General features: G+C 51.2%; 1 protein-coding gene across 2 annotated transcripts in view; it reads left to right on the top strand.

Annotated features, from left to right (window-relative positions):
* The window catches only part of LOC144947523 (uncharacterized), a 50,391-nt gene extending 32,135 nt beyond the window's left edge, over positions 1-18,256 (top strand). For both annotated transcript variants that reach the window (XM_078876739.1, XM_078876740.1), the window contains 10 exons: positions 746-839; positions 3,742-3,950; positions 5,451-5,601; positions 6,032-6,121; positions 6,488-6,625; positions 9,981-10,136; positions 11,405-11,711; positions 12,240-14,455; positions 15,053-15,447; positions 16,873-18,256. In XM_078876739.1, coding sequence (XP_078732865.1) covers positions 746-839; positions 3,742-3,950; positions 5,451-5,601; positions 6,032-6,121; positions 6,488-6,625; positions 9,981-10,136; positions 11,405-11,711; positions 12,240-14,455; positions 15,053-15,447; positions 16,873-17,398 — 4,282 coding nt within the window. In that variant the 3' untranslated portion in view covers positions 17,399-18,256. The remainder of the gene's footprint in view (positions 1-745; positions 840-3,741; positions 3,951-5,450; positions 5,602-6,031; positions 6,122-6,487; positions 6,626-9,980; positions 10,137-11,404; positions 11,712-12,239; positions 14,456-15,052; positions 15,448-16,872) is intronic.
* Positions 18,257-27,523: the final 9,267 nt, after the last annotated feature.

A 27,523-nucleotide genomic window follows, 5' to 3' on the forward strand; every position in this document is an offset into this window, starting at 1 on the left:
GGCTTTTATCCCCAGTCCCGGGGCTCCCACGCACCTAGCCACGCCTCCCTTCTCGAGTCTTCGAGAAGGACCTGGTCCCGTCGTCCCCCAGCCCCCTCTTTGGGGGCCCCCGGGCTGGTACCTCTGGTCACCAGGTTCCCTCCGGGTTCATCCGGAGTGTCATGGCCCCCCCCCCCGTCACCCCTGCGCTGCCCCAGGCGCTCTCGCCCCCTAGCCCTCAGGGGCTGACACTGCACACGGAGTGCAATGCCCTACAGCTGCCGTGCTGTAGGTGGCGTGAGCCACGCGTCTCGTAGCTTGACATCCCCCCTCCCTCCCCGTGTCTCCTCGCCCTCCCCCCATGGCTCCTCCCCTCTATGTCCCCTCCCGTCCCCGTGTCTCCTCCCCTCCCATGTCTCCACCCCCCCCCCCGTGTCCCCCCCCCGACCCCCATGTATCCTCCCCTCTGTGTATCCTTCCTTCCGTGTCCCCTCCCCGTGTCTCCTCCCCCTCCTCCGTGTCCCCTCCCCTCCCCATGTCTCCACCCCCCCGTGTCTCCTCCCCTCCCCGTCCCCCCCCCTGCCCCCCATGTCTCCTCCCCTCCCCTCCCCATGTCTCCACCCCTCCGTGTCCCCTCCCCGTCCCCCGTGTCTCCTCCCCATGTCACCTGCTCCCTCTCCCCTGTGTCTCCTAAACATGTCTCGTCCTACCCCCCCCCCCCGTGTCTCCTCCCCCTCCCCGTGTCTCTCTCTCTGCGTGCGTGTAGGTTCGGGGAGAAGGGCGAGGCGATCCGGATCGAGAAGGTGATCTTCACGGGCAAGGAGGGCCGCAGCTCGCAGGGATGCCCCATCGCCAAGTGGGTGAGTCCCTGTTCAGAGGCGCCGCCGGTGTGTGGGAAGAAGCGTGAGGCGGTGGTGCTGCTGCTGGTGGTAATGAAACTGTGATGATGGTGAAGCTGTGGTGGTGGTGATAGTGGTGGTGGTAATGATGAAACTGTGATGGTGGTGATGGTGAAGCTGTGGTGGTGAAACTGTGGTGGTGATGGTGGTGAAACTGTGGTGGTGGTGGTGGTGGTGATAGTGGTGGTGGTAATGATGAAACTGTGATGGTGGTGATGGTGAAGCTGTGGTGATGGTGATAGTGGTGAAACTGTGGTGGTGATAGTGGTGGTGGTGATGGTGATAGTGGTCGTGATGAAGCTGTGGTGGTGATAGTGGTGGTGGTGATGGTGAAACTGTGATGGTGGTGATAGTGGTGGTGGTGTTGATGAAACTGTGATGGTGGTGATAGTGATAGTGGTGATGGTGAAACTGTGGTGGTAATGATGGTGGTGATGGTGATACTGATGATGATAGTGGTGGTGGCGATGATGATAGTGGTAGTGATGAAGCTGTGGTGGTGATAGTGGTGGTGGTGATGATGAAACTGTGATGGTGGTGATAGTGGTGGTGGTGATGATGAAACTGTGATGGTGGTGATGGTGATAGTGATGATGATAGTGGTGGTGGTGATAATGATAGTGGTCGTGATGAAACTGTGATGGTGGTGATAGTGGTGGTGGTGATGATGAAACTGTGATGGTGGTGATAGTGATGATGATGAAACTGTGATGGTGGTGATGGTGATAGTGGTGGTGATGAAGCTGTGGTGGTGATAGTAGTGGTGGTAATGATGGTGGTGATGGTGATACTGATGATAGTGGTGTTGGTGATGATGATAGTGGTCGTGATGAAGCTGTGGTGGTGATAGTGGTGGTGGTGATGATGAAACTGTGATGGTGGTGATCGTGGTGGTGGTGATGATGAAACTGTGATGGTGGTGATAGTGATAGTGGTGATGGTGAAACTGTGGTGGTAATGATGGTGGTGATGGTGATACTGATGATGATAGTGGTGGTGGTGATGATGATAGTGGTAGTGATGAAGCTGTGGTGGTGATAGTGGTGGTGGTGATGATGAAACTGTGATGGTGGTGATGATGAAACTGTGATGGTGGTGATAGTGGTGGTGGTGATGATGATAGTGGTGGGTGATGAAACTGTGGCAGTGGTGATGATGATAGTGGTGGTGATGATGATGATAGTGGTCGTGATGAAGCTGTGGTGGTGATAATGAAACTGTGATGGTGGTGATGGTGATAGTGATGATGATAGTGGTGGTGGTGAAACTGTGCTCGCTTGCTGCATTTTTTTTAGTTGGCACAGGTAGTTGCATCATCGGTCAGTCATCTCAGTCAGTTAACCCATGACACCTGCTCGGTCTGTCCTGTGACCTCCTGCCAGCGGGCGTTCGACACTTCACGTGGCCTTAATGTGCACGTAGCCTGGCACAGGCACTGTGGTGACATCACTGCCACGTAGTGGCGAATGGCGGTTGTTGGTGGTGGTACTCGTGTGTGTGTTGAACTTCTTTCACACCATTACGTAGCCAACCATGCTAATCGGAGGTTGTGTATAGTGTAGTGTATAGCAGTGTAGTGTATAATAGTGTAGATGTACGTATGTTGAGGTGTGGGGGAAGGTGGTGATGGTGGTGATGATGTAGAATCGTCTCAATTCAGACTTAGAGACTCAAGAGTTGGATTCATCCTGCTATGAGACACTGAATGTCGAAATTGGTCCTCAATGCCTATGAACGTCTGGGCAGTTTTGATTTAAAGCTTTCGTGACTGCAGGGATTCATCTTCTTGGTTCTTTCGGTAAAGTCACGTAGAAGGGAAGTAATAAAATAATAAAAATAAAACATAATAAAATAATTCTCACGACGTTTCGGCCACAACGCAAGCAGCCGTCCTCAGGTGAAAACCAGGTCTGTCGAGGCGACAGCGTCTGAATGAAACAGCACACGTGCTTGGAGCATATATATAAGCTGGGTTGGAAGGGGGGGAAAGGGCGCCTTGACAAAAGAATTTGCATATCAAGAGGAATTTAATGCTACCCCTATCCCATCCCTTTGATGCTGCTGATCCTGCATAATGCACGGGCATAAGTAGTACTAATCACACACCTGCATTTCCCATATCCCCTCCCTTTGATGCTACTAATCCTGCATAATGCACGGGCATAAGTAGTACTAATCACATACCTGCATTTCCCATAAATATGCTAAATTCCTCTTGATATGCAACTTCTTTTGTCAAGGCGCCCTTTCCCCCCCTTCCAACCCAGCTTATATATATGCTCCAAGCACGTGTGCTGTTTGAGTCAGACGCTGTCGCCTCGACAGACCTGGGTTTCACCTGAGGACGGCTGCTTGCGTTGTGGCCAAAACGTCGTGAGAATTATTTTATTATGTTTTATTTTTATTATTTTATTACTTACCTTCTACATGACTTTACCGAAAGAACCAAGAAGTCTGGCCAGTTCACCAGCACTGGTTCAAGTAGAGCCTGGCTCTGCTGCTGATGAGACACTGCATGTTAAAACCTGGTCTCTCTTCATGTCTCTCTCTCTCTCTATCTCTCTCCCCCCAATCTCACCCCCATCTCCCTCTTCTCTCTCTCCCTCTCTCCCCCCCATCTCCCCCGTCTCTATCCCCCATCTCCCCCATCTCTCCATCTCTCTCCCTCTCCTTCGTCTCTCTCTCCCTTTCTCCTGCCCATCTCTCCCCCATCTCCCCCCCCCATCTCTCCCCCATCTCTCTACCCCATCTCCCCCATTCATCTCTCTCCCCCATCTATCTCTCTCTTCCCCCATCTCTCCCCTATCTCACCCATCTCTATCCCCCCCATTTCTCCCTCTCTCTGCCTCTCCCCGTCCGTCAGGTGCTGCGCCGTGGCGGGCTGCAGGAGAAGCTGCTGGTAGTGGTGCGGGAGCGCCGTGGCCACAGCTGTGCCCAGGCCGTGATGGTGGTGGTGATGGTGGCGTGGGAGGGCGTCCCCTCGGAGCTCGCCGACCTCCTGTACAGCGAGCTGTCGGAGACGCTCACACGCCACGGAGCGCCCACCAGCCGCAGATGTGAACTAAACGACGAGTGAGTGACAGGCGGGGAGAGCGAGATGGGGAGACACGGGGAGAGAGAGGGACTCGCACGGGGAGATAGGGGGAGAGAGAGACTCATAGGGAAAGAGAGATTCACAGAGAGCAATAGAGACTCATGTGGGAGAGAGAAAGATTCACACAGGGAGACTCGCGGAAGAGAAAGAGACACTCCCCGGGTCTCTCTCACTCTCTCATTCTCTGTCTCTCTCTCCCCACTTTCTCCATCTCGTTATGGGGGGACACACATGGGAAGAGAGACTCACACGGGAAGAGAGACATATGGAGAGAGAGATACAGGGACAGGCAGAGAGAGAGACGGGGAGTGAGAGAGACCGGGAGAGCGATGGGGAGAGAGACACACAGGGGAGAGACACATGGGGAGAGAGACATGGGGAGAGAGACACGGGGAGACACGGGGAGAGAGACTCACTCGGACAGACACAGGAAGATTGAGACTCAAGGTATTTTTCTCTCATTCTCTCTCCCTGCATTCTCCATCTCTCTGCGTCCCTCTTCTATAGCTGCCCTTGTCTCATCGTGTTTCTAAGTGAGGGGGGGGTCTGGCTGAAATGGCAGAGATGGTATCCCCCTACCCCCCCCAGAATTCATCCATCACTTAGGCCCTAGCGGTACCCCAATGGCTGGCAAACCTTGTACACCGATTATCTTGATTGGCTACTTACGGTGCGAAAGAAGTTCAATGTATATATATACATAGAGCGAAACCATGAAAAACCGGATGCATCCTAAAAACAATATCCAAACCCGGGCGAACCAACTGGCGTACCGGGGAGCTTATAGGATGGATATCACTCCTGTGAGACAACCTAAAAAACCCCTGAAACAAACCATCATCATCCTCCTCCTCCAGAGAATCAGCTTCCTTGTCGAGTCAATCATCCCTGAAGAACAAGCGGCGATTCCGACCTGGACGGAGCAGAAGGAGCTGCTGTTGTGTTCAAGTTTTGGCCTCTTTGCGATGCACATTGAGGCCAGATTCAAAATGAAAATCCAACACCGGCATATCCGATTTAAAGCTTTCGTGACTGCAGGGATTCATCTTCTTGGTTCTTTCGGTAAAGTCACGTAGAATGGAAATAATAACATAATAAAATAAAACATTATATTATGTTTTATTTTTATTATTTTTATTATATAATGTTTTATTGTTGTTATTTTATTATTTCCATTCTACGTGACTTTACCAAAAGAACCAAGAAGACCGGCATATCCGTTGTGGACTTGTTATCGGCCCCTTGTCTCTTCCCACGTCTCTCTGTCTCCTCTCCCCATGTCTCTCTGTGTCTCCCCGTGCCTCTGTCAATTCGCTGTCTTACCTTACCCTCCACTTTCAATGGAATTTTCAACATGATTCTAGCCAATGTGACGTTTCTGTCTCTCTCCCTCTCCCCGTGTCTCTCCCCATGTCTCTCCCCCTCCTCGTGTCCGTGTGTGTATTTCTCCCCGTGTGCCTGTGTCTCTGTGTGCGTAGCCGCACGTGTGCGTGCCAGGGCCGGAGGGAGGAGACGCGGGGAGCCTCCTTCTCGTTCGGCTGCTCGTGGAGTATGTACTTCAATGGCTGCAAGTTTGCTCGCAGCCGCCAGGCCCGCAAGTTCCGCCTCCTGGGGGACAATGCGGACGCGGTGAGAGTCAGAGAGAGGCACAGGGGAGAGGGAGACACAGGGAGAGAGAGACATGGGGGCGATAGAGATGCAGTGAGATAGAGACATGGGGAGAGAGATGAGAGAGACACAGGGAGAGCGAGACATGGGGAGGAGAGAGATGCAGTGAGATAGAGACATGGGGAGAGAGATAAGAGGGACACAGGGAGAGAGGAATGAGAGAGACACGGTGAGAGGAAGACATGGGTAGAGAGATGAGAGAGACACAGAGAGAGACACAGGAACACGAGACAGACACCACCGTGCATTGTGAGAGAAGTGAGTAACTGTGTTTTCCTCCGCACCGCGTCTCTGCCCCCCCCCCCCACCGTGTCTCTATCTCCCCGTGTCTCTCTCTTCCCCCGTCTCTCTCCCCTTGTCTCTCTCTCTGTCCTTCTCTCTCTCTCTCTAGGAGTTGGTACTGGAGTCCAGGCTTCAGGCCCTGGCCACTCAGATTGCTCCGGTGTACAAGAAACTGGCCCCTCAAGCCTACAGCAACCAGGTGTGTGTCCCCGGAGTCTCCGCCTCTTCCCATGTCTGTCTGAGTCTCCCTGAGTCTCCCCATATCTCCCCGTATCTCTCCGTGTCTCTTTGTGTCTCCCCGAGTCTCCCTGTGTCTCCCCGTGTCTCCCATGTTTCCTCATGTCTCTCTGAGTCTCCCCATGTCTCCTTTGTCTATGAGTGATTGGGTTATTGGGCGAGTTGGTAAGCGAGCGGGTGAATGTGTGGGGAGTAAGTGAGTGAAATGGTGAGTGAGTGGATGAATGAATGGATGAGTGAGTGGGTGAGTGAGTGAGTGATTGACTGAGTGATTGAGTGGGTGGGTGAGTCAGTGGGTGAGTGACTTTCTGTCTCTCTCTGTCTCTAGGTGGAGCACGAGGTTGAGGCCGGTGAATGCCGGCTAGGTGAGGGTGAGGGTCGACCTTTTGCCGGAGTCACCGCCTGCATGGACTTCTGCGCCCATGCCCACAAAGACCAGCACAACATGAACAACGGGTGCACAGTGGTGAGCAGCTACCACTCACCCACTGGCTCACCCACATGCTCACTCACAATTAAAGCTGACCGACACGGTCACTAACCCACCCACGTACTTACCCACTGGCTCACCCACATGCTCACTCACCCTTAAGCTGACCGACATGGTCACTAACCCACCCACGTACTCACCCACTGGCTCACCCACATGCTCACCCGCCCTTAAGCTGACCGACACGGTCGCTAACCCACCCACGTACTCACCCACTCACCCACATGCTCACTCACCCTTAAGCTGACCGACACGGTCAATAACCCTTAAGCTGACCGACACGGTCACTAACCCACCCACATGCTCACGCATGGCCACTCACCCACCCACCCACCTATTCACCCATATGCTCACCCTCCTGCACGGTCACTCACCCACAAGCTCAGCCATACACTGAACCACACGCTCACCCATCCGGTCACTCATCCATCTACTCACCCACATACTCACCCACTCAACCACACACTTACCTACCCACACATTCACTCACCCACCTACTCACCCAACTACTCACCCACTCACCCGCACGTTTACTCACCCACCTACTCCTGTGGCTATATTGGATACAGTGGCTACAGTGGCTACATTATATACACTGGATACATTGGATACAGTGGCTACATTTGATAGTGGCTACATTGGATAGTGGCTACAGTTGTTATACTGGATACATTTGATAATGTGGCTACATTGTATAAACTGTATGCAGTGACTACATTTGACAGTGGCTACATTGAATACAGTGGCTATAGTGGTTACATTGTATACACTGGAAACATTGGATACAGTGGCTAAAGTTTATACACTTGATACATTAGATACAGTGTCTAGATTTGATAGTGGCTACATTGGATACAGTGGCTACAGTGGTTACATTTTATACACTTGATACATTGGATACAGCGGCTACATTGGATACAGTGGCTAAAGTGCCTAAAGTTTATGCACTTGATACATTGGATACAGTGGCTACATTTGATAGTGGCTACATTGGTTACATTTTATACACTTGATACATTGGAAACAGTGGCTGCATTTGATAGTGGTTACATTGAATATAGTGACTACCGTGCAGCACCCCAACGCGGCCGTGATTTAACACAAGCTTGCCGTCATCCAGTTAGCAACCTAATGTAAAAACAACGACGTTGATTATTACTTGTGGATATTTCTCTCGCGGTGGTGTGGTGTGGGGGGTGCTGGCTACATTGCTACAGTGGAAGTAGACACAACCAGAAGGGCACAGCTCCCACACAACTGTGCGGCAGAGGTCGCAACCGGGTACCCGATACCCGTACCCTACCCGATACCCGGCTACCCGTACCCGGCCAGGTACGGGTAGCCGTTTGCGACCCTGGTGCGGCCGGGTCCGGGTACGGGTAGGCCGTGAGTCACTGGTGAGTAGCCGTTTGTCACTCATTTCGGGTAGGGTACGGGTAGCCGTTCCCTACCCGAAATGAGCCGGGTACGGGTACCCATTTGCGACCCTGGTGCGGCCGGATACGGGTAAGGAATCAAAACCCGTTTGCGACCTCTGCTGTGCGGCCGTGGCTAAATGAACGTATTGAGGCAGTTTAACACGTAGGGTAGAACCCCCCCCCTCTTAACGACAGCAAAACCATACCTGCCAACTCCTTAACAGTGCACTACCTTATTACAGACCACTTCAGACCATATTGGTCACCCCATGCCCCTTATAAATCTCAACGTTCATCCTACAAATTCCCATCACAAGGGAGAGAAACACAAACAAATAGACAATCACCACTACTATACTCACCACTAGTACACTCACCACTGCACTCATCTCTACATGCCTGTCAACTCCTTATCAGTGCCCCTACCTTATTATAGACCAATTCAGACCATATTGGTCACCCCATGCCCTTATAAATCGTAACGTTCATCCTACAAAGTCCCATCACAAGGGAGAAACACAAAGAAATAGACAATATTTCTGCCCATATGGACCTGAAAACTCAATTTTCCTGTACAAGAATACGGGTAAACCGTATGGGTTGACAGCTATGTAAATTGTTTCCACGAAACCAGTCGTTAAGTGATTTGGCCGTTAAGCGAGTATAGGAAATACACATTAAAGGCTTAATGAATTCTGATGGCATCTAAAGTTACCCCTTTTTCATCCAAAAAACGTACTTCAAAATATTTAAGCGGTGGATAAGAATGCGTAAAGATACTCACAATATTATAAACACAAAATAAAAATGTATAGATTTGAAGCTTTCGTGACTGCAAGGATTCATACTCTTTGTTTTTTTCGGTAAAGTCACGTAGGTAAAAAAATTAACAAAATAAATGAGAACAACTAAATTAAATCACGACGTTTCGGGCGCAACACAAGTGTCCGTCATCAGGTGGGAAAGCATGGCCTACTGCTGATGCAGACTGTCTACGTGACTTTACCGAAAAAACCAAAGAGTATAATAAAAATGGTTAATCAATGCATTAATTGCGACAAGCTCACACACAGCACTTGTGGCCAAGCAGTCTCTTGAATGCAACAGGAGGAGGATTTCTCCCAAACTCTGGGCTGCCACCTGGCTAGGCTACTAGCTGTTGTAATCGCCAGCGAAACGTCACGGTAACTCACGTTGGAAATGTGTGTTGTGGGTTTACTACTCTCCAACACACAACAACCGGTTTGGTGCTGAACTCATCAACTAATTGGAAACGTTTTGTGTTCGGTGACAAACCTTCTTACTGATTGGCTGTGTCGGGTGGTGTCTAGAGCGGCTACAGTGACTACAGTAGCCACTGTAGTTACTGTGTCTACTGTAGCCACTGTAGCTATTGTAACCACTGTAGCCATGGTAACCACTGTAGCCATGGTAGCCACTGTAGCCACGGTAGCCACGGTAACCACTGTGGCTAAGATAACCACTTTAGACACGGTCGTCACTGTAGCCATGGTAGCCACTGTAGTCACTGCCACTGCTGCTGATGGTGATGACAATGCTGCTGATGATGATGCTCCTGTTGCTGCTGGTGCTGCTGAAGATGTTGCTGCTGATGATGATGTTCGTGCTGCTGCTGATGATGATGCTGCTGATGTTGATGATGCTGCTGCTGATGATGCTCTTGATGATGACGATGTTACTGATGATGGTGATTCTGTTGATGATGATGACGATGATACTGCTGCTGCTGATGATCCTATTGATGATGTTGATGTTATTGATGATGATGATGCTGTTGATGACGATACTACTGATGATGCTTATGATGATGCTACTGATGCTGATGCTACTGATGCTGATGATGTTTCTGATGATGATGATGCTGCTGCTGATGACGCCGCTGCTTGCCCCAGGTGTGTACACTGACGCGCGAACAAAACCGCATGCGCGTTGGCGACATCCCGGAGGACGAGCAGCTGCACGTGCTGCCCCTGTACACGCTGTCACCCACCGACGAGTACGGTGATGAGGTCAGCCAGAGGCGCAAGGTGGAGAGCGGAGCTATCCAGGTGAGAGGGGGGAGAGTGGGTTAGAGAGAGACAATCCGTACTAGTTGGCTGTTTCGGGTGGTGGCGGGTTTTTACGACACATTTCTATTTTTACGAGATGTAACCCAAAAAAACCTATAATATGGATGATAGTGGTCATGAAAGCCTACATGTTAAACAGAGAGAGAGAGGGGGAGAGGGGAAGGGAGAGGGATGGAGGGAGAGAGGGGCCATCCAGGTGTAGTATAGTGTATAGTAGTGTAGTGTATAGTAGTGTAGTGTATAGTGGTGTCGTGTATAGTGGTGTCGTGTATAGTAGTGTAGTGTATAGTAGTGTCGTGTATAGTAGTGTAGTGTAAAGTAGTGTAGTACCTACATAGAGCCCAATGTGTTCGCTTACCGACCATTCCCTGTTAACGACGGGCTGTTGTAGGTACAGTAAATATTAATGAATGCATTGATTAACCATGTTTCTTTTAATATTGTGTTTATAATGTTAGTCTCTTTACGTATTAATATCCATTGTTTAGATATTCAAAAGTACGTTTTTGTGGAGAAAAAGGGATAACTTTCGATGCCATCGGAACAAATTAAGCCTTTAACGTGTATTTCCTATACTTGCTTCACGACCAAATCACTTAACGACCGGTTTCATGGAACCAGTTACCGTCGTTAAGAGGTGTGATACTCTACTAACCATTTATTAGTGCCTTCCACATGTGGCTCATTAGTGCGATGGTTCTTTAATCAGTGAGATCTACAGAGTGGGAAAGGGCATGGTCTGTAACGATCGCCTGATTGGTTGAGAGACAGGGTGTGGTCTATAGCGATCGCCTGATTGGTTGAGAGAGAGAGAGCGAGGGAGAGACTGGGAGTGGTCCGTAACGATTGCCTGATTGGTTGAGAGAGAGAGACAGGGCGTGATTTGTAACGATCACCTAATTGGTTGAGCGAGAGACAGGGTGTGGCCTATAACGATCTCCTGATTGGTTGAGAGAGACAGGGCATAGTCTGTAACGATCGCCTGATTGGTTGAGAGAGCCAGAGAGAGAGACAGGGTGTGGTCTTTAACGATCGCCCAATTGGTTGGTTGAGAGAGAGACAGGGAGTGGCCTGTAACGACCGCCTGATTGGTTGGGAGAGAGAGAGAGGGACAGGGCGGAGTCTATAACGATCGCCTGATTAATTGAGAGAGGGAGAGACAGGGTGTGGTCTGTAACGATCACCTGATTGGTGGAGAGAGAGAGGGCGTGGTCTGTAACGATCCCCTGATTGGTCCTGCCGTCCAGGTGCTGAAGTCGTTCCGGAGGGAGGTCCGCCGCCTCCCAGCCCCGGAGAAGTCGGCACGGAGGCGGCGGCTCGACGCCAAGAGGGCCAAGTTAGACGCCCTCGCCACCATGACACCCGCGACCCCGGGGACCCCCGCGACCCCCATGACCCCCATGACCCCCATGACTCCAATGACCCCGATGACCCCCATGACTCCCATGACCCCGGGCACCCCGATGACCCCTCTGGGGGCACGGTCTCTGACCCCGGCCATGACCCCGCCTCTGTGGAAAGTGAAGAGGACGAGGAGGAGGAGGGGCGGAGGAGGTGAGTAGGGGGGTGGGGGATGGGTGTGTGAGTCGGTGGGTGAGTGTGGGTGGGTGGGTGAGTGGGTGGGTGAATCGGTGGGTGGGTGACTCGGTGAGTGGGTGACTCGGTGAGTGGGTGACTCGGTGAGTGGGTGGGTTAGTCGGTGGGTGGGTGGGTGAGTGAGTCGGTGGGTGAGTCGGTGGCGGTGAGGGGGGTGTTGAGTGGTGGTGCAGTGGTTAATCCGGCCCTGTGCTATGAACCGGGGAGAAACCTGAGTTCAATTCCCGCTCAGGGCAAACACTACCAACACCAGTGGCAGCAGCGGTAATCTCAACCATTCCTGGGCCTCCCCTAGGTCGACTTAAATGAGTACCTGGTGCGATGTGCAGTAAACATCACCACTGGGGAGACTAAGGCGGTCGGGCGTTGTGCTGGCCGACCACCCCCTCTCATGTGGTGAGCATATAGAGGCTATATGGGTGGGGTGTCTGTCTTCTGTGTGTATGTCTCCTGTCTTAACTTTAAAACCCTCTCCTCTCCCCCCAGCCGCCATTCCTCCAAGGACGCAGTCTCTGCCCTCTCCTCTCATCCCACCGTTGTCATTCCTCTACCAGCATCAACATCAGCAGTATCATCAGCAACCCCTAAACGCACACTACCCTCCACAACACCTACTACAGGCAAACGCATATAGCCCAGGGCTTCTTTATCACCATCAGCAGCATCATCATCAGCAACAACAGCAGCAACAGCAGCAGTGCTTGCGGCCCAATGGAGCTCTGTATGATTACACAGCAGTAGCATCAGCAGGTGATGTAGGCCAGTCCCAGCAGCATCATCATCAACAGCAGCAACAGCACCAGCATGAAACAGGAATATGTGAAAAACAAGATGGTCGTTACCAGCAACATCATCAGCAGCAGGAAGACCACAGCCAACACTGTCTAAACAGCAGCATCAGCAACAGCAGCCAAAATCATGATCAGCAGCAAAGAATTGCATTGCCTGAAAAACAAGATGGCTACCAACAACAGCATCGTCTTCAGCAACAGCAGCAGAATCAGCAACAACAACAGCAGAATCAGCAGCAGCAGAATGAGCAGCAGGAAGACCAAAGCCAGCACAGTTTAAACAATAACAGCAGACAAAATCATCATCAGCAGCAGCAAGGAATTCCATTGGCTGAAAAACGAGATGGCTGCCAACCACAGCATCATCAGCAGCAGCAGAATCATCAGCAGCAGCAGCAGAGTCAGCAGCAGCAGCAGAGTCAGAGTCAGCAGCAGAGTCAGCAGCAGAATCAGCAGCAGAATCAGCAGCAGAATCAGCAGAATCAGCAGCAGAATCAGCAGCAGAATCAGCAGCAGAATCAGCAGCAGCAGAACCAGCAGCAGGAAGACCAAAGCCGGTACACTTTGAACAGTAGCATCAGCAGCAGCCAAAATCATCATCATCAGCAGCAGCATCATCAACAGCAGCAAGGAATTGCATTGGCTGAAAAACAAGATGGCTGTCAACCACAGCAGCATCATCAGCAGCAGAATCAGCAACAGGAAGACCAAAGCCGGTACAGTTTAAACAGCAGCAGCATCAGCAGCAGCATCAGCCAAAATCATCATCAGCAGGCCTTCCAAAACCACCAATACAACAGCAACAGTGACAGCAGCACCCACCATCTTTCCCTCAACAGCCACCACCACCTCCACCATCTCCTCCAAAAGCCTCATCAACATCATCATCAGCAGCAGTATCAGCAGGCATCGTCATCAACATCGGTGGCATTGGAAAGAACCGACATCCAATCGGAGCGTGCCCTGCTGGGCATAGGCTCAGCCTCCAGGGACATGGTTGCCACGGGGCGGAGGGCGGGGCCAATAGGCGGGGCCAGGATTAAGGCGGAGCCGCTCGATTGGTGGACGGGGGGTCCTACGATGGGCGGGGCCTACTACCGGGCGGAGGAGGCGGCGTCGTTATCGTCATTGTCATCATCGTGGCGACGGCCCGTGGACCAATCGGAAGGCAGCAGCAGTGAGGCCATCGGGGCCCGGGCCAATGGAGGCGTTGGATTGGCCGGAACGTCCAAGGAGGAGGAGGTGACGGAGTCGGTGACGGTGAAGATGGAGCCGCGGGATTGCGTCGATGAAGATGGGCACACCCAGCATCGTCAGAATCATCATCAGCAGAACCAGCATCAGCAGAATCATCAGCAGCAGCAGAACCAGCATCACCAAACTAAGGTTGTGAATGGGTTGAAAGAAGATGGTGGTGGTGATGGTGGTGGTTGGCAAGGTCTGCTGATGAATCATCAGCAGCATTGTCACCAGCACGTTATGAAGAGTGAAGTTAAGATGGAGGGTGACTTGGGGCATCGGCAGCAGCATCAGCATGAAGGGCAACGTAGTGATCACCATGAACATCAGCAGCAGCATCATCAGCAGCAGCAGAAACTGTTGGATCAACAACAGCAGGCTCAGCAGCAGCAGCTGAGTGAACATCAACATCATCAGCAGCAGCACCCACATCAGCACAGTCATCCGCAGCTGGAAAGGAAGCAACTGGAATCTATGCAAGAACATCATCAGCAGCAGCAGTATCAGCAACATCAGCAGCATCATCATCATCAGCAGCAGCAAAGCCAGCTCGAATCTATGCACCAGAACCAACATCAGCAGAATGAGCAGCAGCAGCATCAGCAGCAGAACTCACATCATGATAACAACCAGCAGCATCATCATCAGCAGCAGCATCATCAGCAGCAGCAGGTAAATCAATTACAGCGACATAACTATTTTAACTATTTACTTTGTTTAATTTTACCAGGTAAGGCCCCACTGAGCGAAATAGCTCTTTTTCAGTAACGACGTAGCTATCACAAATTATAGCTCAAAGAAGTGCCTGATATCATTACATGAAAATTGATAGCAGTAGCCAAACACTTTAAACATGTGACATTGATTCTAAATGTGAAGGGGAAAAAACGGAGGACTGCGGAGAAAAATCCATGCAGTGACCACATGGAGAGAGAGATAATCGCAGACTCCATATATACAGCAGCAGCAGGCATCGTCGGGCTAGGGATCGAACCCACAACCTCCTCCATACCATGCGATGTAGCTAACATCTCCTAGCCATCGTGATTATGATGAGAGACACACAAAACTCAAATATAAAGCAGCAGGCATCGTCAGGGTTGGGGTCAAACCCACGACCTCCTGTTTACAGGCGAGGGAGTTAACATCTCCTAGCCACTGTGGCACTACGATCCTCACCATCATCATCACCATCAGCAGCAGTAGCCTGATCACCATTATAATCATCACCATCACCTCACATTAATCCTCAACTCTTATCTTCCCCAGGATCACTTTCATCAGCAGCATCAGACTGCTGCCACCTCCTTCTCCTCCTCCGTGGCCATGAAGGAGGTGACGAGAGAGAAGATTGAGAAGGTTGAGAAGGAGGAGATGGAGCAGCAGGCGGCATTCGAGCAGGAGCAGCAAGAGCAGGATGAGGAGTATTCGGACAGCGAGCACAACTTCCTGGACTCGAGCATCGGCGGTGTGGCGGTGGCTCCGGCGCACGGCTCGGTGCTTATTGAGTGCGCCAAGCGCGAGCTGCATGCCACCACGCCGCTGGCGCGCCCCGACCGTGCACAACCCACACGCATCGCCCTCGTCTTCTACCAGCACAAGAACCTGACGCGCGCCCGCCACGGACACGCACTCTGGGAGGCCAGGGTGGCCGCACGGGAGAGGTGAGAGACGGGAGCAGAGGAAGGGAGCGGGGGAAGGGAGCGGGACGCGTGGGGGGGAAGGGAGACGTGGGTAGTTGTGTGTACTGTAGTGGTGTGTCGTACAGATAGTCCCCGGGTTGCGGAAGACCCAACTTAGGGAAATCCGACCTTACGGAAATGCTTCCATAAATCATGTAAAAAAATCTATATGCGGAAATGTTTGCGTTTACACCATTGGAACCTCATTTGCCAGTAAAAAATATGATAATTGTTTTTTTACCCTTCTATCTGGCAACAAAACTGACACCTTTTTTACAAGGAGTCATGTTTGCATAGACCACAATACCGGCAGGCATAATGCCAAAAAAAACATAACTCTGATAATATATGCATTGTCTTTGAGTTGTGCGCCTTTTGGCGTCATCTGGTCCAACCCATGTGAGACTAGGCTCTAAGGAAAGCTGTCTCGGGTGTGGACCAATCAACATCAAGGACAGTGCATATATTATCAGAGTTATGTTTTTTGTTTGCATTATGGCTGCAGGTATTGTGCTCTATACAAACATGACTCCTTGTAAAAAAGGTGTCAGTTTTGTTGCCAGATAGAAGGGTAAAAAAACAATGATCATGTTTGCGTTTGTTACGTAAACGCAAGTAGTGCAGCTCGGTGAGGTTGCAGATGAATACCACGGAGGGAGGCATAAGGCTGGCTGCATTACGTAATTGTTTGTTTTCTATGCTTAGAACTATCTTTTTTGCCCAATGTTTATGTTGCTAGTTTTGATTTAAAGTGTATTTCATGAGTTATTTACTTAATTTGTACTTTAACACAATTACACTTCGATTGCTTACGGTCTCAACCAACAGCGATTGTAGAAGTCTAGGCCTAGCCTAATGCATGTAAACGAATATTCAAAAATTACTGCTTTCTGTTTACAATATAAAAATGTTCCGTGGTATTTCTCAACAATTGGTTAGAGTATGCAGTGTTCTATTAGTAGTGTTAGGGTAGATATTTGATTAAATTAAATACTCATAGGAGGTGTAGAGCATTATGTACAATGATACGATAAGATAGTGAAAGAAAATGGATGACAGCATGATACCGTATTGAGAGAGAATGAGCACAGTAATTGGGTAGGGAAGGCACAACTATTTCCGGCTATGGGAATTTATCTTGATTTTGGGGGAAAATTGTTCAGCTTCCGACATACATAAAATTCAGGTTACGGATCATTCTCGGCAACCTAACCCTTCCGTAACCTGGGGACTGCCTGTACTCGCTTAACGACCAAATCACTTAACAACCGGTTCAAAGGAGGGGTTCCACTTTATACAGTGGGCATCACAGTCAGGATGGAGCCCGTGACCTCCTGAATCCCAGACGAGGTAGCTAACATCTCTCCGCCGTGACACCCGCCCCACCCCTCCACCCACTGCCCACAGAGAGAAGGAGCTCCTCCGCCAGCAGCAGGCCCAGCAACAGCTTCTGGGGCTGGACTCCCCTTCGTCCCCTACGCCGGAGAAGCAGCGGCTGCCGCTCTCCCCGGCGGCCATCCCAGCCAAGCGTGGACGGAGGCCACGGCGCCCGGACGATCCCCCTGCCGCCAAGGGCAGGCCCAGGCTGCGGCCTGGCCTCAAGCAAGAGTGGGCGCCACCGCTGTCATCATCGCCATCTGCTCCCCTGGGGGTAGGGGGCGCTGCCGACCTCCACTTCTTTGCGGGCGGCGGCAGCGACGGAGGGGCGACATCCGGAGGAGACGGCGGGGAGGAGATTGGCGGAGCTCGGGGGCCCGCTGAGGGGGCAACGGCGGCGACGGGGGTGGCCCCCGCGTCATCGTCGTTCCCTCTCCTGCCGCCGGGTCCCCCGACGCGGGGGGCCCCCGGCACCACGGCCACTCCGCCCACGTTCCTCACCACGTGCGTGCGGCCGCGCATGCAGATGAGCGGCAACTACGGTGAATTCCTTTGAAGCGGTGGTGTGGGGCAGTGGTGTGGGGTGGGATGGGAGAGGTGAGTGGCGGAGATGTGGCTGACTCTGTGGCCGTGGTGGTGGTGGTGGTTGTGGTTGCTTTGGCGGTAGAAGCAGAGCAGCAGCAGCTTCATCTTTCACAGTGGGGGCTGGTCACGGCCCACGGAAGCCACAATGGCGAGAGGTATACTTGGACGTGGTGTGCCGGGGGGTTTGCACGCTGGCCGACAGACCCCACCCCACCCCCTGCCTTCCCCCCCACTTTCCAGAGCCCCTTCCCCTGGAAGAGACTCCACCCCCACCCACCACGGAGTAACAGCAATAAAAAACTAAATCGGTGCGAGCTTCGACTTCATCATGAGTATCGTCATAATCGGCAGCGGCAGCCATCATCGTCGTCATCAACAGCTACAGGAGAATATACCGACACCAGCAGCTGCATCAGCAGCAGCGGCATCAGTGGCGATCATTTTCAATGGAAGCAGCAGCAGCAGCAGTGCCAACCCTCACTCTCACGGCGCTGAGCCGGTCACCTCTCAAATGGGGCTCTCTCCCCTCCCATCTCCCCCCCCCACTTCCTCCGCCCACCGCACGTCACAGACTCTGGGGATGGACTCTCAGGGAGCAGCCCCGATGACGGTGGTGGTGGTGGTGAGTGGGTGGGTGAGTGAGGTGCGGGGGACGGCTATAGCCTAGCGGGGTCGTGAATGGGAGAGGCTGAGGTGAATTATTGGTGCTACAAGAGCCGAGCGGTTACGATTACCAAGCCATCGTTACTTCACTGGTGCTACCATCTGTTTTTGTTTTTATACTGGGCCGAATGCGTTCGAGGGGAGACATTTTTACAATTAATCTGCAGCGGTGACGGGGGGTGGGCGGTGGTTTGGGGGGGGGCAGCAGGGGGAGAGCTGTCGAAGGTTCGGAGTTGGCGGGAGTCGGTTAGCACCTTTTGCAAAAAAAACTTTTCGGTGCTGGATTTTCTACCTGATCTCCACCTCCTCCACCTCGTCCTCCATCTCCTCCATTGCCTCCATCTCTCTCCACCAGTGTTCCGTTCCACCTGCCCACTCTCCCATCCGGTGTCTCCTCCAGCTCCTGTTTCCCCTCCCCTCCCCAACCCCTCCTTGCTCCTCCTCCCTCTCTTCCGTCCACCGGCTTGGAAGATTCAACTCGCGAATACCTCAAATTGTGATGATGGTGAATGACGGTGGTGGTGACGGTGATGGTGGTTTTAACGAAACGCTGGGGGAGAAACGAACCAGCGATTCTCGAAGGACAAGAGGGGACTCTGAATTAGATGAGAGATATCGAGTTGACGTGAATGATGAAAAGTTGTTTTTGTTGTTTTGGGTGGTTGGCGAGTTGTGTGGAAATTGGTTCACGCAGTTGCACTCGCAGAGGGAAGTGACAACGAGCAAACAGGAAAGGGGCACGGAGATACGACGCAAAGTTGGAGTCTCGCACACACTGGGACGCACTGGCACACAGAGACTCACACACAGACACACAGATGCAGACTCATACACAGAGGCTCACACACAGACACACGCACAAACACCGACACAGATCTGCCGTATAGCCTTTAACAGACTGTTGGGGGAAGTGTTTTTAGCGAGCACCTATGAAGACTGGCACGGCACACGAAGGGGTGGGTGGCCAACACCATGCACGGCCGCCTTTGTCTCCCTAGTGGCGATGCTTACCGCACCAGGTACTCATTTGAGGCTGAGTCGACCTAGGGGAGGCCCAAGACCAGTTCAGATAATCGTCACTGGTGTTGGCCGTGAGCGGGAATCAAACTTGGGTTGCCAGGTTCCTAGCGCAGCGTAACAATATACTACAGCTCCCACAACACACAGACGCACACAAACACAGACTTGCTCACACGCAGAGACTCGCACACAGACACACTCACTGGCACACCGAGACACACACACGGACACAATGATTGACACACAGACACAGACTCCCTCGTACACAGAGACCCAAACACCAGAGAAACACACACAGGAAACTGCCCCTCGCAAACACACACCCCAAGTGGAGAAACACAACACTCTGACACAGAGAAACACAGAGATGAGCGCATGCACAGAGACGCAGATAGCAAAGGGAACCTCACAGGGAACTCCGCTCAGCGTGTATCAGTGGGTGCTTTAATTTGCTGCCGGTTTCCCGGGAGCGTTACCCTTCCCCCCCGCTCACACCCTACCCCCCGCGTCCCAGCCATCGGTTTTACAGGCGTCAACAAACACGGTGCTCGCAAACCGCACTCGGAAGAGACCAGCAGCGTCCATAGGGGAACTTGGGAAAAGGCTTAAGAAGATATTCTAGAGCAGTGGTTCTTAACCTTTACCGTAGCCTTGCACCCCTTTGGTTCTCAATCGTAAAAAAAAAAATAATGTTAATAAATACATAGGTTTTGATGAAACAAAGTAGTTGTACTTACGTTCCCACACTTAATTTGTGTTTCGTTTATTTACCTTCTAACAAAAATATGGCCATGTCTCTTACAAAAACATCTGGCACCCCCAGAAAGGGCTTTTCGCACCTCTAGTGGGTGCGTGCACCCCAGGTTAAGAACCACTGTTCTAGAGATGAAGATGGGGGGGGGGGGGGCAGGGTGGGGGTCAGTGTCGACATGATGGGGAGTGTCCTGGAGGTAAAGGGGATTTAAAGATGGCTGCTAAATCTCGTAACTCTACCGATGCAGAAAAAATACGGTGCTCGCAAATCGGTTGGGGGGTGGGTGGGAGCCAGAGCCTCCGAAAGGGAGCTCGGGGAACAGCTTAAAAAGAAGTTCTAGAGAAATGGGCAGGGGAGATGGGGGGGGGAAAGGAGTAAACACGACGGGGGCTGTGTCGAGTCACCGGTAGGCGAGGGCGGCCATTTCAAGATGGCTGCCGAATCTCTTAACTCTCCCTACCAATGCGGAACAAAAAATATGGTGCTCGCAAATCGGTTGGGGGGGGGGTATGGGGTGAGGTGGCAACTGGAGCCTCCGAAAGGAGCTCCGGGTACAGCTTTGCAGGAGCCGTTGCCCCCTTCCGCCCGCCCTCGTCGCCATCGGTTCCCCCGATAGTTGGGGGAGAGGGGGTTGCCGACCTCCACTTCTTTGCTGGAGGGGTGGGGGGGGCGGAGCAGTGAGGTCCGGCGGAGACCTCGAGGAGGAAATCGGCTTAGCTGGGGGAGTGCTGCTGGGGTGATGACGACGGGGTTGTGTGGAGGAGGAGTGGACACGACAGGGTCGTGTCTAGTCAATTTCACAATGGCTGCTAAATCTTTTAACTCTCTACCCGATGCCGAAAAACATTACGGTGCTTGCAATCCACGCTCGGGGGATGGCTGTGGGGACCGGAGGTATCCGAGAGGGATGCAGGAACAGCTTGAGACGCTATAGAGAGATAGGGGGGCAGATGTGGTGGCCATGTTAAGTCCCAGAGGTGTGTGGGTGAGCAGCGCGATTCAACACGACTGCTAAATTGCTAATTCAGGGGAGCGATGGGTAACATAGCACGTGACGACTTGCCTACGTTGCAGAGTAGTCGGGTCTACTTTATGCAGGTCACTGTGTCTCTCAGCATGCTACATTCCCTCATGAATGGAGGAGGGACTTGGTTAGCAGAGATGAAATGGAATATCGAAAGGAAAGCCTTGTGTGTAATAGAAATAGATATATGTGTATATATATGTACGAGCACGTCTTCACCGAAATGCAAATTAACAGGTGGGGATGCGGAGGGAGGGACAATATGAAGGAGGAGGTGTAGGTAGGAAGAGGGAGACACAGGAAGGAGGAGGAGATGGACACGGGGAAGAGGAGACACGAGGAGGAAGAAGGAGACAAGGGAGGGATGAATGAGGGGTGAAATCCGTCCATCGGAGACCAAACCGGGGGTATGGTTCCTATCGGGGGCGGGGGGGACGTGGGTTAGCGGGTCATCTGCGCTGGGTGTTGGGTGTGTGGTGTAAGGTGGAAACGGACTCGGTGGGCGGGTTGGGTGGGGGGGGTAGTGGGATGGGTGGGTGGGGTTAATTTCTTGGTGCTTTGTTGTGCAGTGGCTACCTCAAAGTTGAGCGATGCGCGTAGAGATTTAGAGACGTGCGGATCTACCCAGGGGTATACTGACGGCGGTGGCACGATCGGCGAATGCTGCATTCAGGGCTTCATTTCTCAAGATTCCCCCCCCCCCCCCACCAGGCGTCACTGGAGGTGGTTGTAGACAGGATGCATGGTGTGTAAGCGGCATATGACCCTTGCGGAGTAGAAGTGGTGGTAACAGTAGCAGTTAGTGGTGGTAGCATCCACATAATGAGGATGGGGTGATGTAATACTGGATGTGGTGATGGTACCGGCTCAGGTGACAAGACTGGTGCCCGGCTGAAACCGAGGCGACCAGAGGGGTTGTAGCCAGGGGGGAGTGGGAACATGCTCAACCAAGGGAGGGAGGCTCACCATCGAACATTTGCCTTCACACTAGGCCCAAGCCTGCAGCCTATGAGGAGACTCCTCCGAACTAGGCCCAGGCCTGCGGGTGCGGGAGGCGACTCCCGTAGGCGTTTTGAAGCTAAACATTGCCTAAGTGGTGTTAACATCATCAGCGGTGTCATGGGCAGGTCCTATCGGTGCCCTTACGCCCTTCCGTCCGTCCGTCCGCGTGTGCAGTGAATAGGCCAGCTGTTGTCTTGATAGAGTGAAATAATGCAAAGTGGTTATCCTCGGTGGTCTTCACAGCGACGTAAGAGATTTCGATGATTCATGGCGGTGATTAAAAATGTATATCCGTTGATGACAACAATGATGACAATAACGACGATCATTTATGTTATTAACCGTCGAGAAGCAGTGATCGATACGAATAAGATTTTTTACCCATAACCGAACTGGGACCCATCAATATTATTTAAAGGTTGAGCGTGCTTGTTTGCTAATTATGCGGGTGGTGCCAGCGGGCGGACCTGGTAGGTGGGCGGAATCTAAATCAGGAAACGGTCTCTGGGTGTGAGGGTTGCGGGGCGCGTGGGGTTGTGGGGGGTCTCGGGGGGAATTGGGTCAATCCCTTTTGTATGTTGTTTTTTTTACCGATTTTTAAATGAACTGCGACGACACCACGAGCAATGAATGACGACGATGACGTCATTGGTGCTGGCCTCCTGCTCCTCCTCCTCGTCGTCACCATTGCGCATTCGTGCTGAAATTTTTAAACGTTTTTGCCGTTTTATTCTTATTGTTGTCGTTTGTTTTGTTTGTACACATCTTGCGCTGTTGCGTCGTTAATAATCGAGTGAGGTTTTTTTAATATAATTTTATTCAATAAATTGTATTAGATTTTTGTGTGTAAAGATGGCGGCTAAAAACCCGTGACTGGCCGATGGCGAAAATGAAGCCCCGCCAATCGGAGTGCAGCGTGCACACACGGAGAGCTCCGATTGGCTGGTGCCGCTGGCTCGTCACATCTCCCTTCCCCCCACTAAACGGAAACGCGGTGACGTCACCCCCCCGACCCCCCCCCACCCCACCGCTCCTGCCCCCTCCCTCCAAAATAAGCGACCAATCGGTGAGCTCGCAAGCTCTGGTGCTATTGCCGCTCGCCATGATTTCTCGCTCGTCGTGACGTCGCCGCTCATGACGTCATCGCCCGTCATAATGTCGCTCATCGTGACGTCGCCGTGCCGCCCCCTCGCACTGAAAGTCACGTCGCGTGACGCACACACGGGTGCTTTGTGTTTTAAACGGACGGTCACGTCCCACCCCCCTCCTCCCCCCCCCGTGTATACTTTTATCCTTTTAAAAACTGTGGTGGCGACGGTGGTGGCGGTGAAGGTGGTGGCAGTGGCAAATGCGGAGACATTTTTGCAAAATAAGAGAGGCAATTTTTACAATGAGGATGACGACGATGATGAGGGTGATCGTGATTATGGATCTTTAACGACTGCTTCGATGGGTTTCCACCCACCACGAACCCACCCACCACTCCACCACTGTCCCCCAGTTTGTCTGAGTTGTAATTCTTGATGATGATTTTACACAAGTGACAAGGATTCAGGTTTTGAGGAAATTTGGGGTGTTTTGTTTTCTTTGGAATCGCGCCGATGTTTCTCTCTCTCGGCGGCGGCGGTGGTGGTGGCGTTCGTTACACTCGCGCGAGCCTGATATTATTATAATAATTGTGATTGTAATTTTAATATTATTATTGTCGTCGTTCGTTCGTTTGTCGTTTGCTGGTTTAAATTTTTAGTTTTTTTGCTACTTAAGTTGTTGATATCCGGCCGTTTGTTTTTTGGGGGGAATTTTTTTTCCACTTTTTTTGTACAAAAAAATAACATGACGGTGCTTCTCTCTCCGATCCCTTAAGACGTTTCTCGTTCTTCTTTTGTCTTCCGTTTGTGGTTTTTTAAAATTATTATCATTATATATTTGTTTCCAAATTGAGATTTTATCTTTACAAATCGATGCAAGCATCGTATCGAACGACGGAACAATTCCACTTAAGGACGCACAAAGACAAAGATCACCACCCCCGTGTGTAGCCTGTAACAAACTGTTTGGGCAAGTGCTGCTAGTAGCGAGTAGCACTCACCCACCCACTCACTCGCCCACTCATCCACTCTCTCACCCACTTACTCACCCACTCATTCACTCTCTACAAAGATAAAGATTAGCCTCTAGCAGAACTGTATGGGCAAGTGCTGTAAGTAGTGAGCAGCACTCACCCACTTATTCACCCACTCATTCTCTCACTCGTCCTCTTATGGTAGTGCATCGTGTTCGATGATGACTTCCTCTTCTACTTTAGCGATGAGTCCTTTGATGGTTAGAAAGTCCAATTCGTGACGTGCACTGTTTGTCACAGTCAGAACACACAAAGCTGGGTTTGGTGTTGGTGGGTTGAGTGCCGTAAGACGCCCGTGTCTGTCTTCACGTTTTTAACGGCATATTCCCATTATCTTTGCCTCCAGGTTTTGCAGGCCCTCACAGTGTCACTGCCAGGTGGACCGCTCTGCAGTAAGGTCTTCGAGGCTTGTCAGTTTGACGCTGCACTTTTTCATGGCTACTTTTAACCGGGCCTTGTAGCGCTTTTTTTCTGGACATCGTGTAGTTGGCCATATACGACCCTCATGGGAAGGCGTTGTCCTGACATTCGTGTGACGTGTCCGAGCCAGCAAAGTTGATGCTGGGTGATGATGGTTTCCATGTTTTGGCAGTTTGTTCGTTTTCATATTCTTAGGTTTTTTCGGTAAAGTCACGTAGGTAAATAAATAAAAATTAAATTGATAAAAGTAAAATAAAAATCACGACGTTTCGGAGGCAACACAAGCTTCCGTCTTCAGGTGGAACCGTCACAGCACGATAGCTGTATCAAGTAAGAGCAATTCCAAGAAAACAGTCCTTGTATATATACTGGTTGAGGGTTCGTTCTAGTATTTCAGTGTGTGCTATACGGTCTTGCCACCTGACTCCAAGGATGCCTTGTTGGCATAGGATGTGAAAGGCCTGTAACAGTTTTATGTGCCAGCTGTATGTTGTCCATGCCTCGCAGCCACATAAGAGGGTTGAGAGGCACAATGCCTTGTGGACAGCTGTTATTGTGCTGATCAGGTCATTGTACTAGAAAGAACCCCCTCTTTATCAGCCAACCAAAGGAGGCTGAGGCTTGTCGCAGCATCGATGGTGCAGCTGTGGGAGAATATGCTTCCCAAGTATTTAAAAGATGGACCAGTGGACAGCTCATTTCCAATGATGGTAAAGACTGGGGGGTTTAGGAGGAGCTCCGGTGCACCGTTGACAGATGACTTCAGCCTTTTATGTGTTGAGCTGCATCCTCCTGTAGGTGTTTACAGCAGTTGAGAGGGTAGCTTGCAGTCATCCGCATACTGTAACACCAGGATGTGCTCAGATGTTACCTTCGTTTTTGCCTGGAGCCTTCTAATATTAAAAAGGTTTCCATCCAGTCTGAAGTCAACTTTTACACCACCCTGGCCTTTCATATCTGCGCAGCATTGATGTAACAGAGAATGGAGATGTTAAAAATAACTGGTGCAAGATCACAGCCTTGTCGCACCCCTGTGCAGACCTTGAAAGGATGGGATTCCTGTCCTCCCAACAGGCACACGAGCTATCGTCCCCCGTGGAACTGTCATAGGATGTTGACGAACTTGGGCGGACCACTATACTTGCACAGGACTTCCCAAAGCAGTTCTCTGTTGACCGTGTCGAAGGCCTTGGACAGATCCACAAAGACCACGAAGAGGTGTTGGTGATGCACTCTGCACTACCTGCAGCTGTCGGGTGGTGAAATCGTATCCACAGTGCTATAATTCTTAAGAAAGCCGCACTGCGATTCTGGCAGTAGGTCCTCCCGAGATGTTATGGATTAACCTCGAGAGCATCACTTTGGCAAGGACCGTCCCTACAAATGAGAGCAGCGAGATGCCCCTGCTGTTGCCGCAGACAGATTTGTCGCCTTGATTTTTGAAGATTGTCAAAATGTTTGCACCCTTCCATTGCTGGGGGATGGTCTCTTATTTCCAGATTTCCAGGATGTAGAGGTGAAGTGATCTGGTACACAAGTAGCCTCCCTCTTGGATGATTTCAGCGCGGATGCCATCTGGTCTGGGTGTCTGATTGTTTTTGAGTGACTTGATGGCTTGACTGACCTCGGTGAAGGTTGGTGGAAGGTCAAGATCATGTATGATGGGTCGACTGGGCAGTTCCTCCAAAACTGCACAGTCAACCTCATTGGGTTGGTTGAGCAGGGCCTCAAAGTGCTCAGCCCATCTCTGGGTGATCTGGTGCTGATCTTTGAAAATAGTTCCATCTGTGCATAGGAGGGAAGTGAGGGAACACATTCTTGGGTCATAGATGGTCTTTACTGCATCGTAGAAATTATGCATGTCGTTTATGTCTGCATATGCTTGTATTTGATGGGATTTCATTGTCCACCATGTATTTGGAGTGTTCGCAGAGTAACCTGTACCTCCCTATGCTGTACTTTCCACTAGCTTCTGAGGCATCTTGAGTGGGAGTTAAGTGCTGCATTGTGAGCTGTATGTATGTTGTCCAGCATAGTGAGAATAGACTGAATTCTCATGGAACCAGTATTGGTGTTTTCCACTGCTGTAGCCGATGGTTTGAGCTGCTGCCTCGTAAAGATTGATGCTGAGCGAGGTCCACTTTTCTTCAGCTGCAACCCCACCACAAATAAGAGATTCCACGGCGGCCAGTTCCTCGGCTAGCGAATAGCAAAGGTTCTTCTTAGCATCATCGCTATTGAGCCGGGCACAGTGGAGTCTCAGTGGATCTTCGATGGCAGGACATACTTCCACGCGCAGTTTGGCAACAATCATGCGATGATCCGTCCAGCACTCGGCTCCTCTCATTGCGCGTGCGTGTGTTTAAAACTTATTTGGTGTCACATTTCATTGGTGTTGCAATTATGTAGTCGATGTTAGTGCCGATGTTTTGGGCCTTGGATGCATCCAGGATGTCTTGTCGTGCTTTTTTTTGTTGAAAAAGGTGTGCTTGTGATTATCGGATCATGCTCGGCGCAGAGGCTTTAAGGGCCTTATGCCGTTGGCGTTGACGTTTCTGTGCTTCCCAGGTCAAGGTGTTCTTCCCCACTCTGGCATTAAAGTCACCCATTAGGACGATTTTGTCATTCCTGGGGATGCCGCTCAAGGCCGCGTCGAGTGACTGGTAAAAACAGTTTTTGACACTGTTCTCTGATGGCAGTGTCGGAGCAATATACACTTAATAGTGTGGCATGTTGTTTCTTTGCCAAGGGGATACGGGATGGCATAAGTATCTCACTTATGCCAATAGGTGCTTCCGAGATTAGACTGGGGAGTATTCTTCACAGCAAATCCCACTCAATGTAAGTTCTGTCCTGCAGGGGGATATCCTCTCCAAGAGAAAGTATAACCCTCTCCAACGTCATTAAGTGACCACTCACCAACTTGTCTCACTGAAAGCTGCGATATCAATAGCGTAGCGCTTCAGTTCAGCAGCTACAAGTGCGGTCCTACGCTGGGACCTGTCAGTTCATTGGGTGGCGTCCGGTAATGTTCTTACATTCCATGTCACAAATCTTAGGGGTATATTTTTGTTGTGCTTGTTTCGACTAG

The sequence above is a fragment of the Lampetra fluviatilis genome, chromosome 45 (genome assembly GCF_964198595.1).
Source record: "Lampetra fluviatilis chromosome 45, kcLamFluv1.1, whole genome shotgun sequence".
In the NCBI taxonomy this organism is placed as follows: Eukaryota; Metazoa; Chordata; class Hyperoartia; order Petromyzontiformes; family Petromyzontidae; genus Lampetra; species Lampetra fluviatilis.